The sequence below is a fragment of the Gigantopelta aegis genome, chromosome 4, assembly GCF_016097555.1.
Source record: "Gigantopelta aegis isolate Gae_Host chromosome 4, Gae_host_genome, whole genome shotgun sequence".
NCBI classification, from domain to species: domain Eukaryota; kingdom Metazoa; phylum Mollusca; class Gastropoda; order Neomphalida; family Peltospiridae; genus Gigantopelta; species Gigantopelta aegis.
The window spans coordinates 3,438,733-3,460,095 of NC_054702.1; the positions used below are offsets into that span (position 1 = coordinate 3,438,733).

Here is a 21,363-nt window from a genome sequence, read left to right on the forward strand (position 1 = left end):
GGAATGTTTGTTTAATGACATTCAAGCATATTTTAAAACATTGGCTATTGGGTGTGTAATATGAAGATTGCGACACAGCTTAATGGGTGATACAAGAAACTGACTGCTGGCTATTGGGTGTATAATATGAAGATTGTGACACCATTTAGAGGGTGAAACAAGAAACTGACTGCTGGCTATTGGGGTGTGTAATATGTGACATAGCTTACATAAGAAACCTACTGTTTTCTGTTTCTCAGTAGCATTCAATCACAAGTCATGGTTAGTATGGTTTGAGAGAGGGTCAAGAGAACATTACATTTCATGTTAAAGATTCTGGTTTGATCTCCATTCAGAAAGAATCATTTGGAACTGAATTATTTTGTAAAAGAAACTGTTTCTGACATTGTATTTGAGAATGGTTCAAGATTTAAGCCTCTCATGTTTGAACCACATATGACAAATCAGGTCTTAATAAAAACTACAAAATACATGAAATGAGGTGAAATAGATTAAAGTTCCGAATATAAAAAGTAGTTGTAGACAAATATTTCCACCGAATTTGTGTTCAGTGACCAAAATGGCCATATAAATGACAAGGCATAATTATCTATTGTAGAAAAAGTATTTATTTGCTCAAGCCTAGCATTAGTGTACCTTTACCAGTCAAGCATCCATGAATCTTTCTAAAAACAAAGACTCTGTCTATAGACATGAATAGGATGGTCTCTGATACATCAACTGTGGAGACGTGAATAGGATGGTCTCCGATACACCATCTGTGGAGACATGAATAGCGTGGTCTCTGATACATCATCTGTGGAGACATGAATAGCATGGTCTCCGATACATCATCTGTGGAGACATGAATAGGATGGTCTCCGATACATCATCTGTGGAGACATGAATAGGATGGTCTCCGATACATTATCTGTGGAGACACGAATAGCATCGTCTCCGATACATCATCTGTGGAGACATGAATAGCATCGTCTCCGATACATCATCTGTGGAGACATGAATAGCATGGTCTCCGATACATCATCTGTGGAGCATGGTCTCCGATACATCATCTGTGGAGCATGGTCTCCGATACATCATCTGTGGAGACATGAATAGCATGGTCTCCGATACATCATCTGTGGAGACATGAATAGCATGGTCTCCGATACATCATCTGTGGAGACATGAATAGCATGGTCTCTGATACATCATCTGTGGAGCATGGTCTCCGATACATCATCTGTGGAGACATGAATAGCATGGTCTCTGATACATCATCTGTGGAGACATGAATAGCATGGTCTCTGATACATCATCTGTGGAGACATGAATAGCATGGTCTCTGATACATCATCTGTGGAGACATGAATAGCATGGTCTCCGATACATCATCTGTGGAGACATGAATAGCATGGTCTCTGATACATCATCTGTGGAGCATGGTCTCCGATACATCATCTGTGGAGACATGAATAGCATGGTCTCTGATACATCATCTGTGGAGACATGAATAGGATGGTCTCCGATACATCATCTGTGGAGACATGAATAGCATGGTCTCCGATACATCATCTGTGGAGACATGAATAGCATGGTCTCTGATACATCATCTGTGGAGCATGGTCTCCGATACATCATCTGTGGAGACATGAATAGCATGGTCTCTGATACATCATCTGTGGAGCATGGTCTCCGATACATCATCTGTGGAGACATGAATAGCATGGTCTCTGATACATCATCTGTGGAGCATGGTCTCTGATACATCATCTGTGGAGCATGGTCTCCGATACATCATCTGTGGAGACATGAATAGCATGGTCTCCGATACATCATCTGTGGAGACATGAATAGCATGGTCTCTGATACATCATCTGTGGAGCATGGTCTCCGATACATCATCTGTGGAGACATGAATAGCATGGTCTCTGATACATCATCTGTGGAGCATGGTCTCTGATACATCATCTGTGGAGACATGAATAGCATGGTCTCTGATACATCATCTGTGGAGACATGAATAGCATGGTCTCCGATACATCATCTGTGGAGCATGGTCTCTGATACATCATCTGTGGAGCATGGTCTCCGATACATCATCTGTGGAGACATGAATAGCATGGTCTCTGATACATCAGCATCTACATCATCTGTGGAGCATGGTCTCTGATACATCATCTGTGGAGCATGGTCTCCGATACATCATCTGTGGAGACATGAATAGCATGGTCTCTGATACATCATCTGTGGAGCATGGTCTCCGATACATCATCTGTGGAGACATGAATAGCATGGTCTCCGATACATCATCTGTAGAGACATGAATAGCATGGTCTCTGATACATCATCTGTGGAGACATGAATAGCATGGTCTCTGTGGAGATCATGAATGGAGCATGGTCTCCGATACATCATCTGTGGAGACATGAATAGCATGGTCTCCGATACATCATCTGTAGAGACATGAATAGCATGGTCTCTGATACATCATCTGTGGAGCATGGTTTCTGATACATCATCTGTGGAGACATGAATAGCATGGTCTCTGATACATCATCTGTGGAGACATGAATAGCATGGTCTCCGATACATCATCTGTGGAGACATGAATAGCATGGTCTCCGATACATCATCTGTGGAGCATGGTCTCTGATACATCATCTGTGGAGACATGAATAGCATGGTCTCCGATACATCATCTGTGGAGACATGAATAGCATGGTCTCTGATACATCATCTGTGGAGCATGGTGGTCTCTGATACATCATCTGTGGAGACATGAATAGCATGGTCTCCGATACATCATCTGTGGAGACATGACATGATCATCTGTGGAGCATGGTCTCCGATACATCATCTGTGGAGACATGAATAGCATGGTCTCCGATACATCATCTGTGGAGACATGAATAGCATGGTCTCTGATACATCATCTGTGGAGACATATACATCATCTGTGGAGACATGAATAGCATGGTCTCCGATACATCATCTGTGGAGCATGGTCTCTGATACATCATCTGTGGAGACATGGTCTCCGATACATCATCTGTGGAGACATGAATAGCATGGTCTCTGATACATCATCTGTGGAGACATGAATAGCATACATACATCATCTGTGGAGACATGAATAGCATGGTCTCTGATACATCATCTGTGGAGACATGAATGGTCTCCGATACATCATCTGTGGAGCATGGTCTCCGATACATCATCTGTGGAGACATGAATAGCATGGTCTCCGATACATTATCTGTGGAGACATGAATAGCATGGTCTCCGATACATCATCTGTGGAGACATGAATAGCATGGTCTCTGATACATCATCTGTGGAGACATGAATAGCATGGTCTCCGATACATCATCTGTGGAGACATGAATAGCATGGTCTCCGATACATCATCTGTGGAGACATGAATAGCATGGTCTCTGATACATCATCTGTGGAGACATGAATAGCATGGTCTCCGATACATCATCTGTGGAGACATGAATAGCATGGTCTCTGATACATCATCTGTGGAGCATGGTTTCTGATACATCATCTGTGGAGACATGAATAGCATGGTCTCCGATACATCATCTGTGGAGACATGAATAGCATGGTCTCCGATACATCATCTGTGGAGACATGAATAGCATGGTCTCCGATACATCATCTGTGGAGACATGAATAGCATGGTCTCCGATACATCATCTGTGGAGACATGAATAGCATGGTCTCTGATACATCATCTGTGGAGACATGAATAGCATGGTCTCCAATACATTATCTGTGGAGACATGAATAGCATGGTCTCCGATACATCATCTGTGGAGCATAGTCTCTGATACATCATCTGTGGAGACATGAATAGCATGGTCTCCGATACATTATCTGTGGAGACATGAATAGCATGGTCTCCGATACATCATCTGTGGAGCATAGTCTCCGATACATCATCTGTGGAGCATAGTCTCTGATACATCATCTGTAGAGACATGAATAGCATGGTCTCTGATACATCATCTGTAGAGACATGAATAGCATGGTCTCTGATACATCATCTGTGGAGACATGAATAGCATGGTCTCCGATACATCATCTGTGGAGCATGGTCTCTGATACATCATCTGTGGAGCATGGTCTCCGATACATCATCTGTGGAGACATGAATAGCATGGTCTCTGATACATCATCTGTGGAGACATGAATAGCATGGTCTCTGATACATCATCTGTGGAGCATAGTCTCCGATACATCATCTGTGGAGCATAGTCTCTGATACATCATCTGTGGAGACATGAATAGCATGGTCTCTGATACATCATCTGTAGAGACATGAATAGCATGGTCTCTGATACATCATCTGTGGAGACATGAATAGCATGGTCTCTGATACATCATCTGTGGAGACATGAATAGCATGGTCTCCGATACATCATCTGTAGAGACATGAATAGCATGGTCTCTGATACATCATCTGTGGAGCATGGTTTCTGATACATCATCTGTGGAGACATGAATAGCATGGTCTCCGATACATCATCTGTGGAGACATGAATAGCATGGTCTCCGATACATCATCTGTGGAGCATGGTCTCTGATACATCATCTGTGGAGACATGAATAGCATGGTCTCGATACATCATCTGTGGAGCATGATACATAGTGGAGCATGGTCTCTGATACATCATCTGTAGAGACATGAATAGCATGGTCTCTGATACATCATCTGTAGAGACATGAATAGCATGGTCTCTGATACATCATCTGTGGAGACATGAATAGCATGGTCTCTGATACATCATCTGTGGAGACATGAATAGCATGGTCTCCGATACATCATCTGTGGAGACATGAATAGCATGGTCTCTGATACATCATCTGTGGAGCATGGTCTCTGATACATCATCTGTGGAGACATGAATAGCATGGTCTCTGATACATCATCTGTGGAGACATGAATAGCATGGTCTCCGATACATCATCTGTGGAGACATGATATCATCTGCATGGTCTCTGATACATCATCTGTGGAGACATGAATAGCATGGTCTCTGATACATCATCTGTGGAGCATGGTCTCCGATACATCATCTGTGGAGACATGAATAGCATGGTCTCTGATACATCATCTGTGGAGCATGGTTTCTGATACATCATCTGTGGAGACATGAATAGCATGGTCTCCGATACATCATCTGTGGAGACATGAATAGCATGGTCTCTGATACATCATCTGTGGAGACATGAATAGCATGGTCTCTGATACATCATCTGTGGAGACATGAATAGCATGGTCTCCGATACATCATCTGTGGAGACATGAATAGCATGGTCTCTGATACATCATCTGTGGAGACATGAATAGCATGGTCTCCGATACATCATCTGTGGAGACATGAATAGCATGGTCTCCGATACATCATCTGTGGAGACATGAATAGGATGGATACATCATCTGTGGAGACATGATAGCATCTGTGATAGACATCTGTGGAGCATGGTCTCTCGATACATCATCTGTGGAGACATGAATAGCATGGTCTCTGATACATCATCTGTGGAGCATGGTTTCTGATACATCATCTGTGGAGACATGAATAGCATGGTCTGCGATACATTATCTGTGGAGACATGAATAGCATGGTCTGCGATACATCATCTGTGGAGACATGAATAGCATGGTCTCTGATACATCATCTGTGGAGCATGGTTTCTGATACATCATCTGTGAAGACATGAATAGCATGGTCTGCGATACATTATCTGTGGAGACATGAATAGCATGGTCTGCGATACATCATCTGTGGAGACATGAATAGCATGGTCTCCGATACATCATCTGTGGAGACATGAATAGCATGGTCTCCGATACATTATCTGTGGAGCATAGTCTCTGATACATCATCTGTAGAGACATGAATAGCATGGTCTCTGATACATCATCTGTGGAGACATGAATAGCATGGTCTCCGATACATTATCTGTGGAGACATGAATAGCATGGTCTCCGATACATCATCTGTGGAGCATAGTCTCCGATACATCATCTGTGGAGCATAGTCTCTGATACATCATCTGTAGAGACATGAATAGCATGGTCTCTGATACATCATCTGTAGAGACATGAATAGCATGGTCTCTGATACATCATCTGTGGAGACATGAATAGCATGGTCTCCGATACATCATCTGTGGAGCATGGTCTCTGATACATCATCTGTGGAGCATGGTCTCCGATACATCATCTGTGGAGACATGAATAGCATGGTCTCTGATACATCATCTGTGGAGACATGAATAGCATGGTCTCTGATACATCATCTGTGGAGACATGAATAGCATGGTCTCTGATACATCATCTGTGGAGCATAGTCTCCGATACATCATCTGTGGAGCATAGTCTCTGATACATCATCTGTAGAGACATGAATAGCATGGTCTCTGATACATCATCTGTAGAGACATGAATAGCATGGTCTCTGATACATCATCTGTGGAGACATGAATAGCATGGTCTCTGATACATCATCTGTGGAGCATAGTCTCCGATACATCATCTGTGGAGCATAGTCTCTGATACATCATCTGTGGAGACATGAATAGCATGGTCTCTGATACATCATCTGTAGAGACATGAATAGCATGGTCTCTGATACATCATCTGTGGAGACATGAATAGCATGGTATCTGATACATCATCTGTGGAGCATGGTCTCCGATACATCATCTGTGGTGACATAATTAGCATGGTCTCTGATACATCATCTGTGGAGCATGGTCTCTGATACATCATCTGTGGAGACATGAATAGCATGGTCTCTGATACATCATCTGTGGAGACATGAATAGCATGGTCTCTGATACATCATCTGTGGAGACATGAATAGCATGGTATCTGATACATCATCTGTGGAGACATGAATAGCATCTGTATAGTACTGGTTAACTGGTTACAATCCATCAGGAGGGATGAGTTGTACAACTCATCATGCCAGTCAAGAACTAAACCTATTCTGCCTCGATCATCTATACAGACTGAAAACACTAGCAATGCACTTCTGAAGGACTAATCTGAACAGCATCACATGGGGCTAGATATGTTGACTGGAAGCAGTTTGTTATAGAATTCATGCAGCACCCATGGAAAAGAAGTAAATGATCTGCAACATCTAAAAAAGGATACTTGAATTCAACACAGTCACACTCACACCATAAATGAAAGATCTAAATGTAGACCCTTCTTGAAGCAAAATGTCACCCATGGAAACAGGATTCTGCTATACCCAAAGAGAATCCTATCAAATAAAATTTCATTCCCTTGAAAAACAAAAACCTAACCTGTTCCTTCCAGTTACAATCTCACTTCAGCCATGCACTAAATAAAGTGCTGTTAAAACCTATCATGCATAAAATTAAATTTTAGCAAAATCACCAGCGAAAAAGCTCTAAAAAACTGAGTTGGTTATTATACATGCTCCACATATAATGTGATCATTTCTGGAATAGCTCAAACTTCTAAAAAGGCATAATGGTACACACACGCACACACACACACACACACACACACACACACACACACACACAACATCACACATGAATTAAATAAAGGGCATAATGGTACCATCAGTAGACTAATATAATAAACTTATGGTTAATATTAGACATAAAAAAGATATCTTCCTTTCCACATTTAGAGTGGTTATTATGCCAAGTAGGGTTGCCCAGTTCGATTAGTCTGGTAAAAAGTCAATAATTCATGTGTTTTGCTGCAGCTTAACTGGTTGTTATTCATTGAGCAGGCCAGACAAGTGTGCTAAGGGAACCTTTGACTTTTAGTCTGCAAAACATCCCAAGAGTGAAAAATAACACGATGAATACAAAGGAGATCTTACCATTTATTGGTGCATGATAACGTGACGTTTTTACCAACAGACACTAGTGTGTTGAATTCATGGCTTTTTGTTTTGTGATTACTTTGGAGTTCTGCGTCTGTAATGTGGCTTAATCACGTACCACCAGATCTAAGAATGAAAATTACTTTATCATGTAACTACCATGATAATAGATCAGTGACATAAGTCCATCTCATAAATCAGCTATTCTGAGAAATAATTATGCAAATTAATCAAGGCATATTATGTTTGTAAGATGTTTGTAAAATGGAAGTGACCGTTTGTCTGCCCATGTCAATTTGCAACAAAATTCTGCTTCTTTCCTTTATCTTTTAAAGTCTAGTATTGCTACTTTAAAAATACATCCCATCCTCCCCTAAAAAAGAAAGAAATCATGTTAATATCCAATAAACATGTTTATGATATAAGGGGCCTAACTCACAAAGCTCTTTTAAACTTACTTAAGCAACATCACATCGTTGCATGGTGAGATCGCAAAGTTCTTAGAGTGAACTAGACCCCTGTGCTGCTGCTGCTGCTCACTGGAGGTGAAGATAACATTTAGAGCTGGTATAATCATGTTTTCATTTGCACTTGGGTTTTTTTACTTCTCTGTGTAGTATGCTTGATTCTTAAGAACCATTTTCTATGTGTGTGGTTTTGACACAGTAGAGGCATGGTTATCAAAAACTGCACTGCTCATATGAAACACTGCTATTGATAATTATTGTATTGATTTTTTTTGTTGTGTCCATTTTCCATTTTCCGTGCCCACACTGTTCCAAAAACCACACACATGGAAAATGTTCCTAACCTGAACCCTTAGGGATCAGTATTGAATGTGTATGGATTTAGGTAAAAAAAAAAAAAAAAAATCATCTTCTTGAATGGAAAATGGCTCTAACCTGAACAATAAGGGATCAGCATAAATTCTGATAAAAAAAACCTGCACACATGCAAAATGACCCTAACTTGAAGTCTAAGGGATCAGCATGTTAATATGTATGCAGATTCTAGTGAAAATACATTTATATGGATAAACGGTTCTAACCTGAACCCTTAGGGATCATCATTAAATGTTAATATCTGTGCAGATTCTGTTAAAATTTGATTGATAGTTATGACAATGCTAAAGGTGACCTCCACTTATATTGTAGTTAATCTTCTAACCTGAACCCTTAGGGATCATCTTTAAATGTTACTGTCTGTGTATATTCTGGTAAGAGTTTGATTGATAATGATGACTATGCTAATGGTAACTTCCACTTGTGTTGTAGTTGATCTTCTCTGGGGAGTACACGAAAGCCATGGATCAGAACTACCACAAGGACCACCTTGCCTGCCACAACTGTGATAAGAAGCTGGTCGCCTGCCGCTACATCCTGAAGGAGGAGCACCCCTACTGCATCCCCTGCTACCAGCAGCTGTTCGCCCACAACTGTGAGGAGTGCGGAAAACCCATCGGACCCGACTACAAGGTCAGATTTTAACACTTGAAGTCATTTATATACTGTTAAGAAGTAAGGGAACGTGATATTTTAGATCAGATTTAATACATTACTAGTTTAGTTATGTTTGTACAAAATACAGAGATATAATATGGGATTGAATATCACTAATAATCATGGGGCTGAATATCACTAATAATAATGGGGCTGAATATCACTAATAATCATGGGGCTGAATATCACTAATAATCATGGGACTGAATATCACTAATAATCATGGGGCTGAATATCACTAATAATTATGGGGCTGAATATCAGTAACATAGTTAGCTTTCTGACACTATGGATGAAGGTTTTGGTTGCAGTCAGTAGTTATAGGATATTAAACAAGCTTCTATTTCGTATATCATGTTTATGTCCTGAGTGAAATAATTTTCAGTTGTCACAAGCTTTAGCAAGTGACAATGAAAATTATTTCACAAGGGACATAAACATGATACGAAATGGTAGCGAGTTCAATATCCTATTTATTACCCATAATCGATCTTAATTTATATCACTCAACTCGTTTGGTTGACATTCCTGTAAGGTTGTAATGCACCAGTCGATGACATCAAAGTGTTACATCCCACTTGGCATTCTAGTTGGACATATCACTTTGATATATACCAAGATATACTCTTCAAAAGAAGAAACGCAAAACCACATTGTCGTAACATTTGGAGAATTGATTTAATTATTGAATGGTGAGTCCGATAATTACCAAATGTTGCAGGATTGTTCACAATTCACTCTAGTCCATTGTGAGTAAGTGATAGGACACACCACCAAGGTCAAGGTCATCTGGAGTCAATACCGGGTGTGGCCTCCGCGTGTGTTGACAACTGCCTGGCACCGCCTGCCCATTGAAGCAACCAGAGTACGGATGACGTCCCGGGGGATGGTGGCCCACTCGGCCTGCAAGGCTGCTGTCAGCTCGGGCAGGGTCTGGGGCTGTGGTTGTCGCTGTCGGAGGCGTCGGTCCAACTCGTCCCATAGATGCTCAATTGGGTTCAAATCCGGTGATATCAATGGCCAAGGAAGGACATTAATGTTGTTGTTCTGTAGGAAAGCCGTTGTGAGACGTGCTGTGTGAGGCCTGGCGTTGTCATGTTGGAACACTGCGTTGGCGTTGGCCATAACTGGAACGATGTGTGGCCGGAGGATCTGGTCAATGTAGCCCTGTGCATTCAGGTTGCCCTGCACGTGGACCAGGTCAGTTCTGCCAGTGTGTGAGATGGCTGCCCACACCATGACACTACCCCCGCCGAATCTGTCCCCTCCCTACACGCAGTTTGCCGCATAACGTTCACCACGACGCCTATACACGCGACATCTTCCATCATGACGTCGGAGCAGAAATCGGGACTCGTCACTGAACCACACCTGTCTCCATCGCAGTTGAGGCCATTGTCGATGAATCTGGCACCACTGCAGTCGGAGTCGACGGTGTTGTGGTGTTAAGATGACACCTCGAACTGGACGTCTGGCACGAATTCCTACCTCACGTAGGCGGTTCCGTGCGGTCTGGTCGGATATCCTGCGCAAACCTGGTATTGCTGCGGCTGTGGAGGTGGCAGTAGTCAATCGTTCCCGAAGGTGGCGTACCCGGATGTAGCGGTCCTGCCCGGGGGTAGTGACCCGTGGTCGACCGGATCTAGGGAGGTCACGTGTTGATCCATGTTGCTGGTAACGGTCCCACAGTCTGGAGATGGTGCTTGGGGACACATGGAATGCCCTGGCAACTGCCGTTCTGGATTCGCCTGCGTCTAGTCGGCTGATGGCATTGTTTCTCTGCGGTTCACTGAGACGTGGCATGTCCTGGATTGTCAACTGTCGGCCAGATACAGAGGCCAGGCAAGCGAACACCCTGCACTTTTATACTGTCGGTGTTCATGTTGCACGTGCAGACAACGCACGTGCAGTGGTGACATGGTTTGCACGTGGCTGCGTTTTTGCGAATATTCACATTTTGGAACTTTATTGTACAGTAGCTGCGTTTTATCGAATGTAACCGTGGGAATGTGTTTGGGACATGCAATGACCTTATATTCACAAAGCATGAACCGGTAGGAAACATAAAATCGGAGTTATAACCCATTTGTACCCTTTTGCGTTTCTTTTTTTGAAGAGTATATTTTTAATATGGGTAATAATTTCTGTTACAACTTGTGTGTTCTCTTATTTCTTTCCAACAGTATAATTGATTTTTTGTCCTTATAATCCAATTACAATTCAAGCACATTCATGGATGTGATTTTTCAACTTTTTATCAATGTTTTCTGCATGAACTGTTTTTTCACAATGTAGATAAGATTTGATCTGAAATGCTGAATGATGACCTTTGAGGTGGTTTAGAGCTTTCAGCTTTTATTTTTAAATTGTTATTATAACCCTTGTACACTGTTGGCAAACATCATTGCTGTTTAGCTTGCCTGTGCTGGACTGATTAATGGTTAGTAATAACTGGTTAACAGGGCCATTGCTAGCATAATAGAAACTTTAATGGTTATTGATATTGATGTTTTAATTATGTAATCTCCCTGAAATGGCAGCAGAATGGTATATCAGAGCCTCTAGCTTTCAAAATCTCCTGCAGGAGCATTCCCCCAGACCCCCTAGTGTCTTGTACCTTCCATGCTCGTTCGTTCCAAGAATTCATTTTCATCCCACTCTATGCATCTGGTTAGCATATGGCAATTGAAATCAATGATATCTAAAATAATCACTTCAATCATTACAAAACCTTATTACAAAACCCTATTACAAAACACTATTCTAACCCTATTACAAAACTCTATTACAAAACCCTATCATAAAACCCTATCACAAAACCCTATCACAAAACACTATTACAAAGCACTATCACAAAACACTATTATAAAACCATATTACAAAACCGTATTCCAACCCTATTACAAAACCCTATTACAAAACCCTATCACAAAATACTATTAGAAAACATTATTACAAAACCATATTACAAAACCATATTCCAACCCTATTACAAAACTCTATTACAAAACCCTATCATAAAACACTATTACAAAACACTATGACAAAACCATATTACAAAACCCTATTACAAAACCCTATCATAAAACCCTATCACAAAATACTATTAGAAAACACTATTACAAAACCATATTACAAAACCATATTCCAACCCTATTACAAAACTCTATTACAAAACCACATTACAAAACCATATTACAACCCTATTACAAAACTCTATTACAAAACCCTATCATAAAACCCTATCACAAAATACTATTACAAAACACTATTACAAAACCATATTACAAAACCATATTCCAACCCTATTACAAAACTCTATTACAAAACCCTATCATAAAACCCTATCACAAAACACTATTACAAAACCATATTACAAAACCCTATCATAAAACCCTATCACAAAACACTATGACAAAACCCTATTACAAAACCATATTCCAACCCTATTACAAACCTATACAGACTAACAGAAGGAAAACTGCCATGGAAGAATAAAGTATATTAACTTAAAAAGGAAAAAAAGTTGAGGTGAGTTTTTATAGTCATTTGGGTTGAGGGGGGCGGGATATAGCCCAGGTACAGCGCTCACTCGATGCGCGGTCGGTCTGTGATCGATCCCCGTCGGTGGGCCCATTGGGCTATTTCTCATTTCAGCCAGTGCACCACGACTGGTATATCTGATGCTGTGGTATGTACTACCCTGTCTGTGGGATGGTCCATATAAAAGATCCCTTGCTGCTAATCGAAAAGAGTAGCCCATGAAATGGCGACAGCGGGTTTCCTCTCTTATTAACCATATATCTGATGTCATATAACCGTAAATGAAATGTTTTCAGTGTGTCGTTAAATAAAACATTTCTTTCTTTCATAGGGTTGAAGAAACAATATATTTTTTGTGGTTAGCCTTGCTAAAATGTTATTTTGTGTATCAGTTAAAATGTAGTAATTGAAATATGTCAATCAAATGTATTAAAGACAGATATTCCAGGAAAAACTATGCACACCACATATTTTTTTTTAAATGTATCACCATTGTGTTGTCCATAGTTTGCCACTAATACAGAATTTATTCCCCTGGATATTACAGTAACATAATATTTTTAGTACGGTAAGCCTTTTCTCTTGTTTTTTACTTTTTGGCAAGGTAATACATACACCATGTACTTTGTATAGCAGTAGTTAAAAAAAAGATTTATGTCACTGTTATTGTTGTGGAAGGTACAGTAATTGTTTTGCATAGTCTCATTAAATACTGTAAAAAAAACCTATCCTGACATTTAAAAATATTCTAGGATCTGTTAATTAATTTTGTAAAATGAAACAAATTTCAGATTCATTTAAAAAATGAAACAAATTTCAAATTCATTTTAAAAAATGAAACAGACTATATTAATCTCTCTGCTAATTTGTGAGATAACAGCATTTTAAACATTTATTTTTTGTACCAACAATAACCTGATATTTATACAGTGATTGTCAGCATAACACTTAAGCACAGTGAATCTTTTTGCTATGATACTATATCAGAGCTCCCCATTACTCACGATGATGAGATGGGGGATAAGGAGATACCATAAAAGGTAAGAAGGGTGGAGAAGGAAGCTGGCCACATCTGAACAGAGGCGGAGGGGGAGCGATCACTCTGACATCACTCGGTCTGGCTGGCAGATCGACACAGAATGCACAGTGGGCTGTCAGTCGGTACACAGAAGTTTACCGTGGTCTACAGCAGATATGTACCATGGTGTACAGCAGATATTTACCATGTAGCAGATCCTCATGCTGTCGGTGATACACATCTGCACTTAAAGTCATGTATAACTTTCATTTGCTGGAACCAAACAAGGGGAGACCATTGCCCATGTTGGGACTGTTTGTAGTATGTCAGTATTATAGTTCAGTTGGAATTAGTCATGAGTTCTGGTGCCAAATGTATACGAGTTCTGTTATGTATCTGTGATTAACATGTTAGTGAAAGATCAAGTTAATAATTGAGTTTGGCTGAACATCTTTAATTTTGGCATTATGCTAATAATAGTTTAAACATAATACCATTCTAATCAGTTCTTCGTGTAATTAAGTGATGTGTATAGTGTATATGCTATATCCTATCTGAGAAAATGCATATAAAAGGTGCCTTGCTGCTGTTTGGTAGCTTTCTTCTCTTACAAACTTAAACACCAAATGCCGATATATTAAAATGAACCATGGTGGTGATATGATATGTACATAACAGAATTCAGCAATAAAAATATTTTTACTTGATTAATCAAACTCTTGACATATAACACTTAATACTTTCATTATAATATTATAGTCTAAGCAACAGAAAAGATAACCATCCTTAAGCCACTGGACAAAAACATATAACACTTAATACTTTCATTATAATATTATAGTCTAAGCAACAAACAAGATAGTAACCATCCTTAAGCCACTGGACAAAAACATATAACACTTAATACTTTCATTATAATATTATAGTCTTAAGCAACAGAAAAGAGAGTAGTCATCCTTAAGCCACTGGACAAAAACATATAACACTTAATACTTTCATTATAATATTATAGTCTAAGCAACAAACAAGATAGTAACCATCCTTAAGCCACTGGACAAAAACATATAACACTTAATACTTTCATTATAATATTATAGTCTAAGCAACAAACAAGATAGTAACCATCCTTAAGCCACTGGACAAAAACATATAACACTTAATACTTTCATTATAATATTATAGTCTTAAGCAACAGAAAAGAGAGTAGTCATCCTTAAGCCACTGGACAAAAACATATAACACTTAATACTTTCATTATAATATTATAGTCTAAGCAACAAACAAGATAGTAACCATCCTTAAGCCACTGGACAAAAACATATAACACTTAATACTTTCATTATAATATTATAGTCTAAGCAACAGAACAGATAGGAACCATCCTTAAGCCACTGGACAAAAACATATAACACTTAATACTTTCATTATAATATTATAGTCTAAGCAACAGAACAGATAGGAACCATCCTTAAGCCACTGGACAAAAACATATAACACTTAATACTTTCATTATAATATTATAGTCTAAGCAACAGAACAGATAGGAACCATCCTTAAGCCACTGGACAAAAACATATAACACTTAATACTTTCATTATAATATTATAGTCTAAGCAACAAACAAGATACAAGATAGTAACCATCCTTAAGCCACTGGACAAAAACATATAACACTTAATACTTTCATTATAATATTATAGTCTAAGCAACAGAACAGATAGGAACCATCCTTAAGCCACTGGACAAAAACATATAACACTTAATACTTTCATTATAATATTATAGTCTAAGCAACAAACAAGATAGTAACCATCCTTAAGCCACTGGACAAAAACATATAACACTTAATACTTTCATTGTAATATTATAGTCTAAGCAACAGAACAGATAGGAACCATCCTTAAGCCACTGTACAAAAAGCTGATAGGTTCTGGGTTCACCTCCCGCTACCAGCTCTCACGTAGAGCAAGTTTAACGACTCACTGAGTAGATTGAAAGCCACTGCACCGACTTCTCTCTCACTAACCACTAACAACTAACCCACTGTCCTGGACAGACAGCCCAGATAGCTAAGGTGTGTGCCCAGGACTGTGTGCTTGAACCTTAATTGAATATAAGCAAGACAACAAGTATTAAAAGAAAGTAAGAGAAAAAAGATAACACACTGTTAGTTGCTAAGAAAACAGTATAATACATATTTCCCCAGTGACATTTATGTGTTATTGTAAATGCAACTTCTGATAGAAATGATACTAATGGAATATGTGTGAAGACTTGTAAAAAAAGATGGATCACACCATGGGATCTGACATTTGTTATGGAGAACATTTCCTGCTGCTACAACCAATATCTGTTGCTTACTGGCAACTTGTACATGTACGGGGCTCACACTGGAGAGAATTTAGTTTTAGCCGTTTAAAAAAAAGTAGAGAATTTCCTTTAATATGATTGAAAAAGGGCTAATGTATACAAAACATCCTATTATGGATCTCCTAGGGGAGTGACGGTCTTCCTAAGTCCAACAAGTACCTGATAGGAGATCATTGAAGCAATCACAACTTTGCCTAAAACAGCTTTTCGACTCTGCCTTGTGCAGAGATATGATTTTGATCATGGAATATGGTTTTGTCATCCAGATTTTTACAAAATTTTATTAGCCAAATGCAAAATGTTGTAACAATGGGCAGGCTGAGCCCTAATATTGGTGTTCTTCTCTTATAGTATACAACACCAGTAATGAAGTGACATGTTCAAGAAGGTTAGCATTTGAGAATAGTCTGACTGGTATCCATCATATCATATTACATTAATTTAACATATAGAATAACCATAAGCACTTGGCCTCTCAAACATGCATGCATCAGTTGGAAGCTGGACAAAAAACATAAATATTTGAAACTGTGTAATCATGTTCACAGGCACTTGATAACAGAATACTGGTGGTGATTTAATCTTTGACATAAACACAGATTATGTATACAGAATTTGGAATGAAGCAGATTAACTGTACACTGACTCTCATTTGTATCTGATAATGTCTGAACAATATGGTATTTGTATACCAATTTAATGAAAATATTATAATAAGATAATACAATCTGTGTCGTGTAAAAGTAAATAATCTATAAGACATTAAAACTTTTCTTCTTGTTTGTGTGTGTGGGGATGGGATGTAGCCCAGTGGTAAAGCATCTGCTTGATGTGCAGTCGGTCTAGGATCGATCCCTGTCAGTGGACCCATTGGGCTATTTCTTGTTCCAGCCAGTGCTCCACAACTAGTGTAATGAAGGCCATGGTATTTATTATCCTGTCAGTGGGATGGTGCATATAAAAGATCCCTTGCTGCTAATTTAAACTATTAGCCTATGAAGTGGCGACAGCAAGTTTCCTCTCTTAATATTTGTGTGGTCTTTAACCATATGTCTGACACTATATAACCATAAATAAAATGTGTTGAGTGCTTCGCTAAATAAAACATTTCCTTCTTGTTTGTGTATGTGATACAACAAGTGTTGTAAAGAGCACTTCTAGTGTGAACATTTATGTACTGGTCAGCAGACATGTGTACACCATTAACTGTTTTACCTGCGTGGATCCTCTGAACCATGAACACATTTCCTTTTGTTAGTTTGGGAATGTTACTGCTATATTATTGCCCACCAAAATAAAAAAATTCTATTATAACAGCTGAAATTGAGGAAACTCATCAAAAGGAATAGAATATCAGTGGCAGTTCCTCCCTTCACTGAAGCATAAACAATTTTTGATGTTTTTCAAAACAGGAAATACAAACAGAAGAGAGGACTGAAGGGAAGTCTTAAGTGGAATATAATGTTTTAGAAATATTCGGTGAATACCAAAGAACAGACAAAAGACTTGAGTTTGGACTGGTGAAATAAATAGCTTTCAGGAATAAGATAAAACAAAAACAAACGTCAACAATTTTTATTTCTGTCTTATTTTATTACCAATATAATGCTTCTGTTAAGTTTAAATTTTCTTTGTTCTCAAGGGTACACAATTTTCTAGAAATATTGAATGGTACTTTTGATTGAAACAAGTAATATAATCATGATTTTAACATGTTTCTTAATTTTGTTTTTGTTTTATGTTGAGGCATCATACTACAAAACAGCTGACTTACGTTAACTACAATCTTGCCACACCAAACACAGCTCTAGTAAACTTCTGCATTATCTCCACCAGTGGTTATTGGTCATGGATCAGAGTTATCTTCCCATTTAGTTGACCAAAATCCGGAAGTATATTTGCATAAGTAGACTGCTATTTGACTGATTATTTCATGGCAGGTGATTTTGAGTGGCAGCTATTAGACAGATTGAGCATTAAATTTGCAAATAATGTGTAATTTGTTAATATTGAAGATTTGTTTGTAGTAATTCAAGCCTATGCAAATGTAGTAATTTTTGTGTAAAATGTGTGTACTCTGGCCCAGGTTAGTGGGTATGAATTTTTAAATCAATATCCTGGGAGAAAGAGCTGGACAACAGGGGTTGACCTTTTCAGGGTATGTTGCCCCCAGACAGGCAAAAGCGCATTAAAAAAATGCACAGGCCTAAAGTGTTATAGCCACGAACGCTATATAGAAAGAAATAGCTGTGGTTTGTGGTCTATTGTCAGCTGCCTTTATACCATATAAATCTCGATTGCCATATATATTTTTAATACTGTGTACACAAAACTGTGAAATATAGCACCTATTACTCAGTTTTAAATTGCAGAATAATAGATTTGTATGTCTTGTAGATTGGCGACTATTTCAAAATGATGTTATAGAATTGTTTGCAGTAGAAAAAAAATCAATGTGGATGATCCACTCTAAATGATTAAATAATAAAATATTGTCGATATGGCAGCTTAGATCAGACTGCATAAATCTGGTGAGATTTCAGATTAAAACCAATAACATGTAACTAAGATTTCTACTAAAGGATTAACTAATTAAAATATTGTCGATATGGCAGCTTTTATCACATTGCAGAAATCTGGTGAGATTTCAGATTAAAACCAATAACATGTAACTGCCTTAATTTAAGATTTCAACTTTATCAGGCTCATGTTGAGTGGTGAATGATACTGTGCAGATTACTGCCTCTTTAACCTTGGCATGATAACGTGAAATCCTAGTCCAGTAATTGGTTATTCTGCATCATATCATACCAAGTTCTAGTATTCCAACTGTCACTGGTCTCCGTTACCAGTGGCTTCAGTATTAAGTGTATTAACAAATCCATAGAACCCTGGACCCAGTTACTGGTAAACCAGAGACATTGTCTGCGTGGATAACACCAGAACCTTGCCCTGGACCCAGTTACTGGTGAACCAGAGACATTGTCTGGGTGGATAACACCTGAACCTTGCCCTGGACCCAGTTACTGGTGAACCAGAGACATTGTCTGGGTGGATAACACCAGAACCTTGCCTTGGACCCAGTTACTGGTGAACCAGAGACATTGTCTGGGTGGATAACACCTGAACCTTGCCCTGGACCCAGTTACTGGTAAACCAGAGACATTGTCTGGGTGGATAACACCAGAACCTTGCCCTGGACCCAGTTACTGGTAAACCAGAGACATTGGGTGGATAACACCTGAACCTTGCCCTGGACCCAGTTACTGGTAAACCAGAGACATTGTCTGGTTGTAGCACACCTGAACCTTGCCATGGACCCAGTTACTGGTAAACCAGAGACATTGTCTGGGTGGATAACACCAGAACCTTGCCCTGGACCCAGTTACTGGTAAACCAGAGACATTGTCTGGGTGTAGCACACCTGAACCTTGCCCTGGACCGAGTTACTGGTAAACCAGAGACATTGTCTGGGTGTAGCACACCTGAACCTTGACCTGGACCCAGTTACTGGTAAACCAGAGACATTGTCCGAGTGGAGGACACCTGAACCTTGCCCTGGACCCAGTTACTGGTAAACCAGAGACATTGTCTGGGTGTAGCACACCTGAACCTTGCCCTGACCCAGTTACTGGTAAACCAGAGACATTGTCTGGGTGTAGCACACCTGAACCTTGCCCTGGACCCAGTTACTGGTAAACCAGAGATATTGTCCAAGTGGAGGACACCTGAACCTTGCCCTGGACCCAGTTACTGGTAAACCAGATACATTGTCCGAGTGGATGACACCTGAACCTTGCCCTGGACCCAGTTACTGGTAAACCAGAGACATTGTCTGGGTGTAGCACACCTGAACCTTGCCCTGACCCAGTTACTGGTAAACCAGAGACATTGTCTGGGTGTAGCACACCTGAACCTTGCCCTGGACCCAGTTACTGGTAAACCAGAGACATTGTCTGAATGGAGGACACCTGAGCCTTGCCCTGGACCCAGTTACTGGTAAACCAGAGACATTGTCTGGGTGTAGCACACCTGAACCTTGCCCTGGACCCAGTTACTGGTAAACCAGAGACATTGTCTGGGTAGAGGACACCTGAACCTTGCCCTGGACCCAGTTACTGGTAAACCAGAGACATTGTCTGGGTAGAGGACACCTGAACCTTGCCCTGGACCCAGTTACTGGTAAACCAGAGACATTGTCTGGGTAGAGGACACCTGAACCTTGCCCTGGACCCAGTTACTGGTGAACCAGAGACATTGTCTGGGTGGATAACACCTGAACCTTGCCCTGGACCCAGTTACTGGTAAACCAGAGACATTGTCTGGGTAGAGGACACCTGAACCTTGCCCTGGACCCAGTTACTGGTAAACCAGATACATTGTCCGAGTGGATGACACCTGAACCTTGCCCTGGACCCAGTTACTGGTAAACCAGAGACATTGTCTGGGTAGAGGACACCTGAACCTTGCCCTTGACCCAGTTACTGGTGAACCAGAGACATTGTCTGGGTGGATAACACCTGAACCTTGCCCTGGATCCAGTTACTGGTGAACCAGAGACATTGTCTGGGTGGATAACACCTGAACCTTGCCCTGGACCCAGTTACTGGTAAACCAGAGACATTGTCTGAGTGGAGGACACCTGAACCTTGCTCTGGACCCAGTTACTGGTAAACCAGAGACATTGTCTGGGTGTAGCACACCTGAACCTTGCCCTGGACCCAGTTACTGGTGAACCAGAGACATTGTCTGGGTAGAGGCACACCTGAACCGTGCATGGATATGAATGTGGACAATTTGCTTGGTTTGGTTTCCACAGAACTTTCAGGGTGTATATCACCAAATCAAATTCCATAGATGACATATATGTTTGGTATATCCTAGAATGACCATGCATCAGGGTGTATATCACTAAATCAAATTCTATAGATGACATAAAACTTCTACACAGAACTTATATAATACACCATGTATATGAATGATAATTACTACAATCCCTCTCCCTTCAAGCAAATCAGAAAACATGGCAGAGGGTTAAGCTGCTAGTATCAGACATAACAGG

The 21,363-nt window shown here is 39.9% G+C and overlaps 1 protein-coding gene across 5 annotated transcripts in view; it reads left to right on the forward strand.

Moving 5' to 3' along the window:
- Positions 1-21,363, forward strand: part of LOC121372495 (four and a half LIM domains protein 2-like) — a 148,123-nt gene that overhangs the window by 115,433 nt on the left and 11,327 nt on the right. For all 5 annotated transcript variants that reach the window (XM_041498842.1, XM_041498840.1, XM_041498843.1 and 2 more), the window contains exon 6: positions 9,146-9,346. In XM_041498842.1, the coding sequence (XP_041354776.1) occupies positions 9,146-9,346 (201 nt within the window). The remainder of the gene's footprint in view (positions 1-9,145; positions 9,347-21,363) is intronic.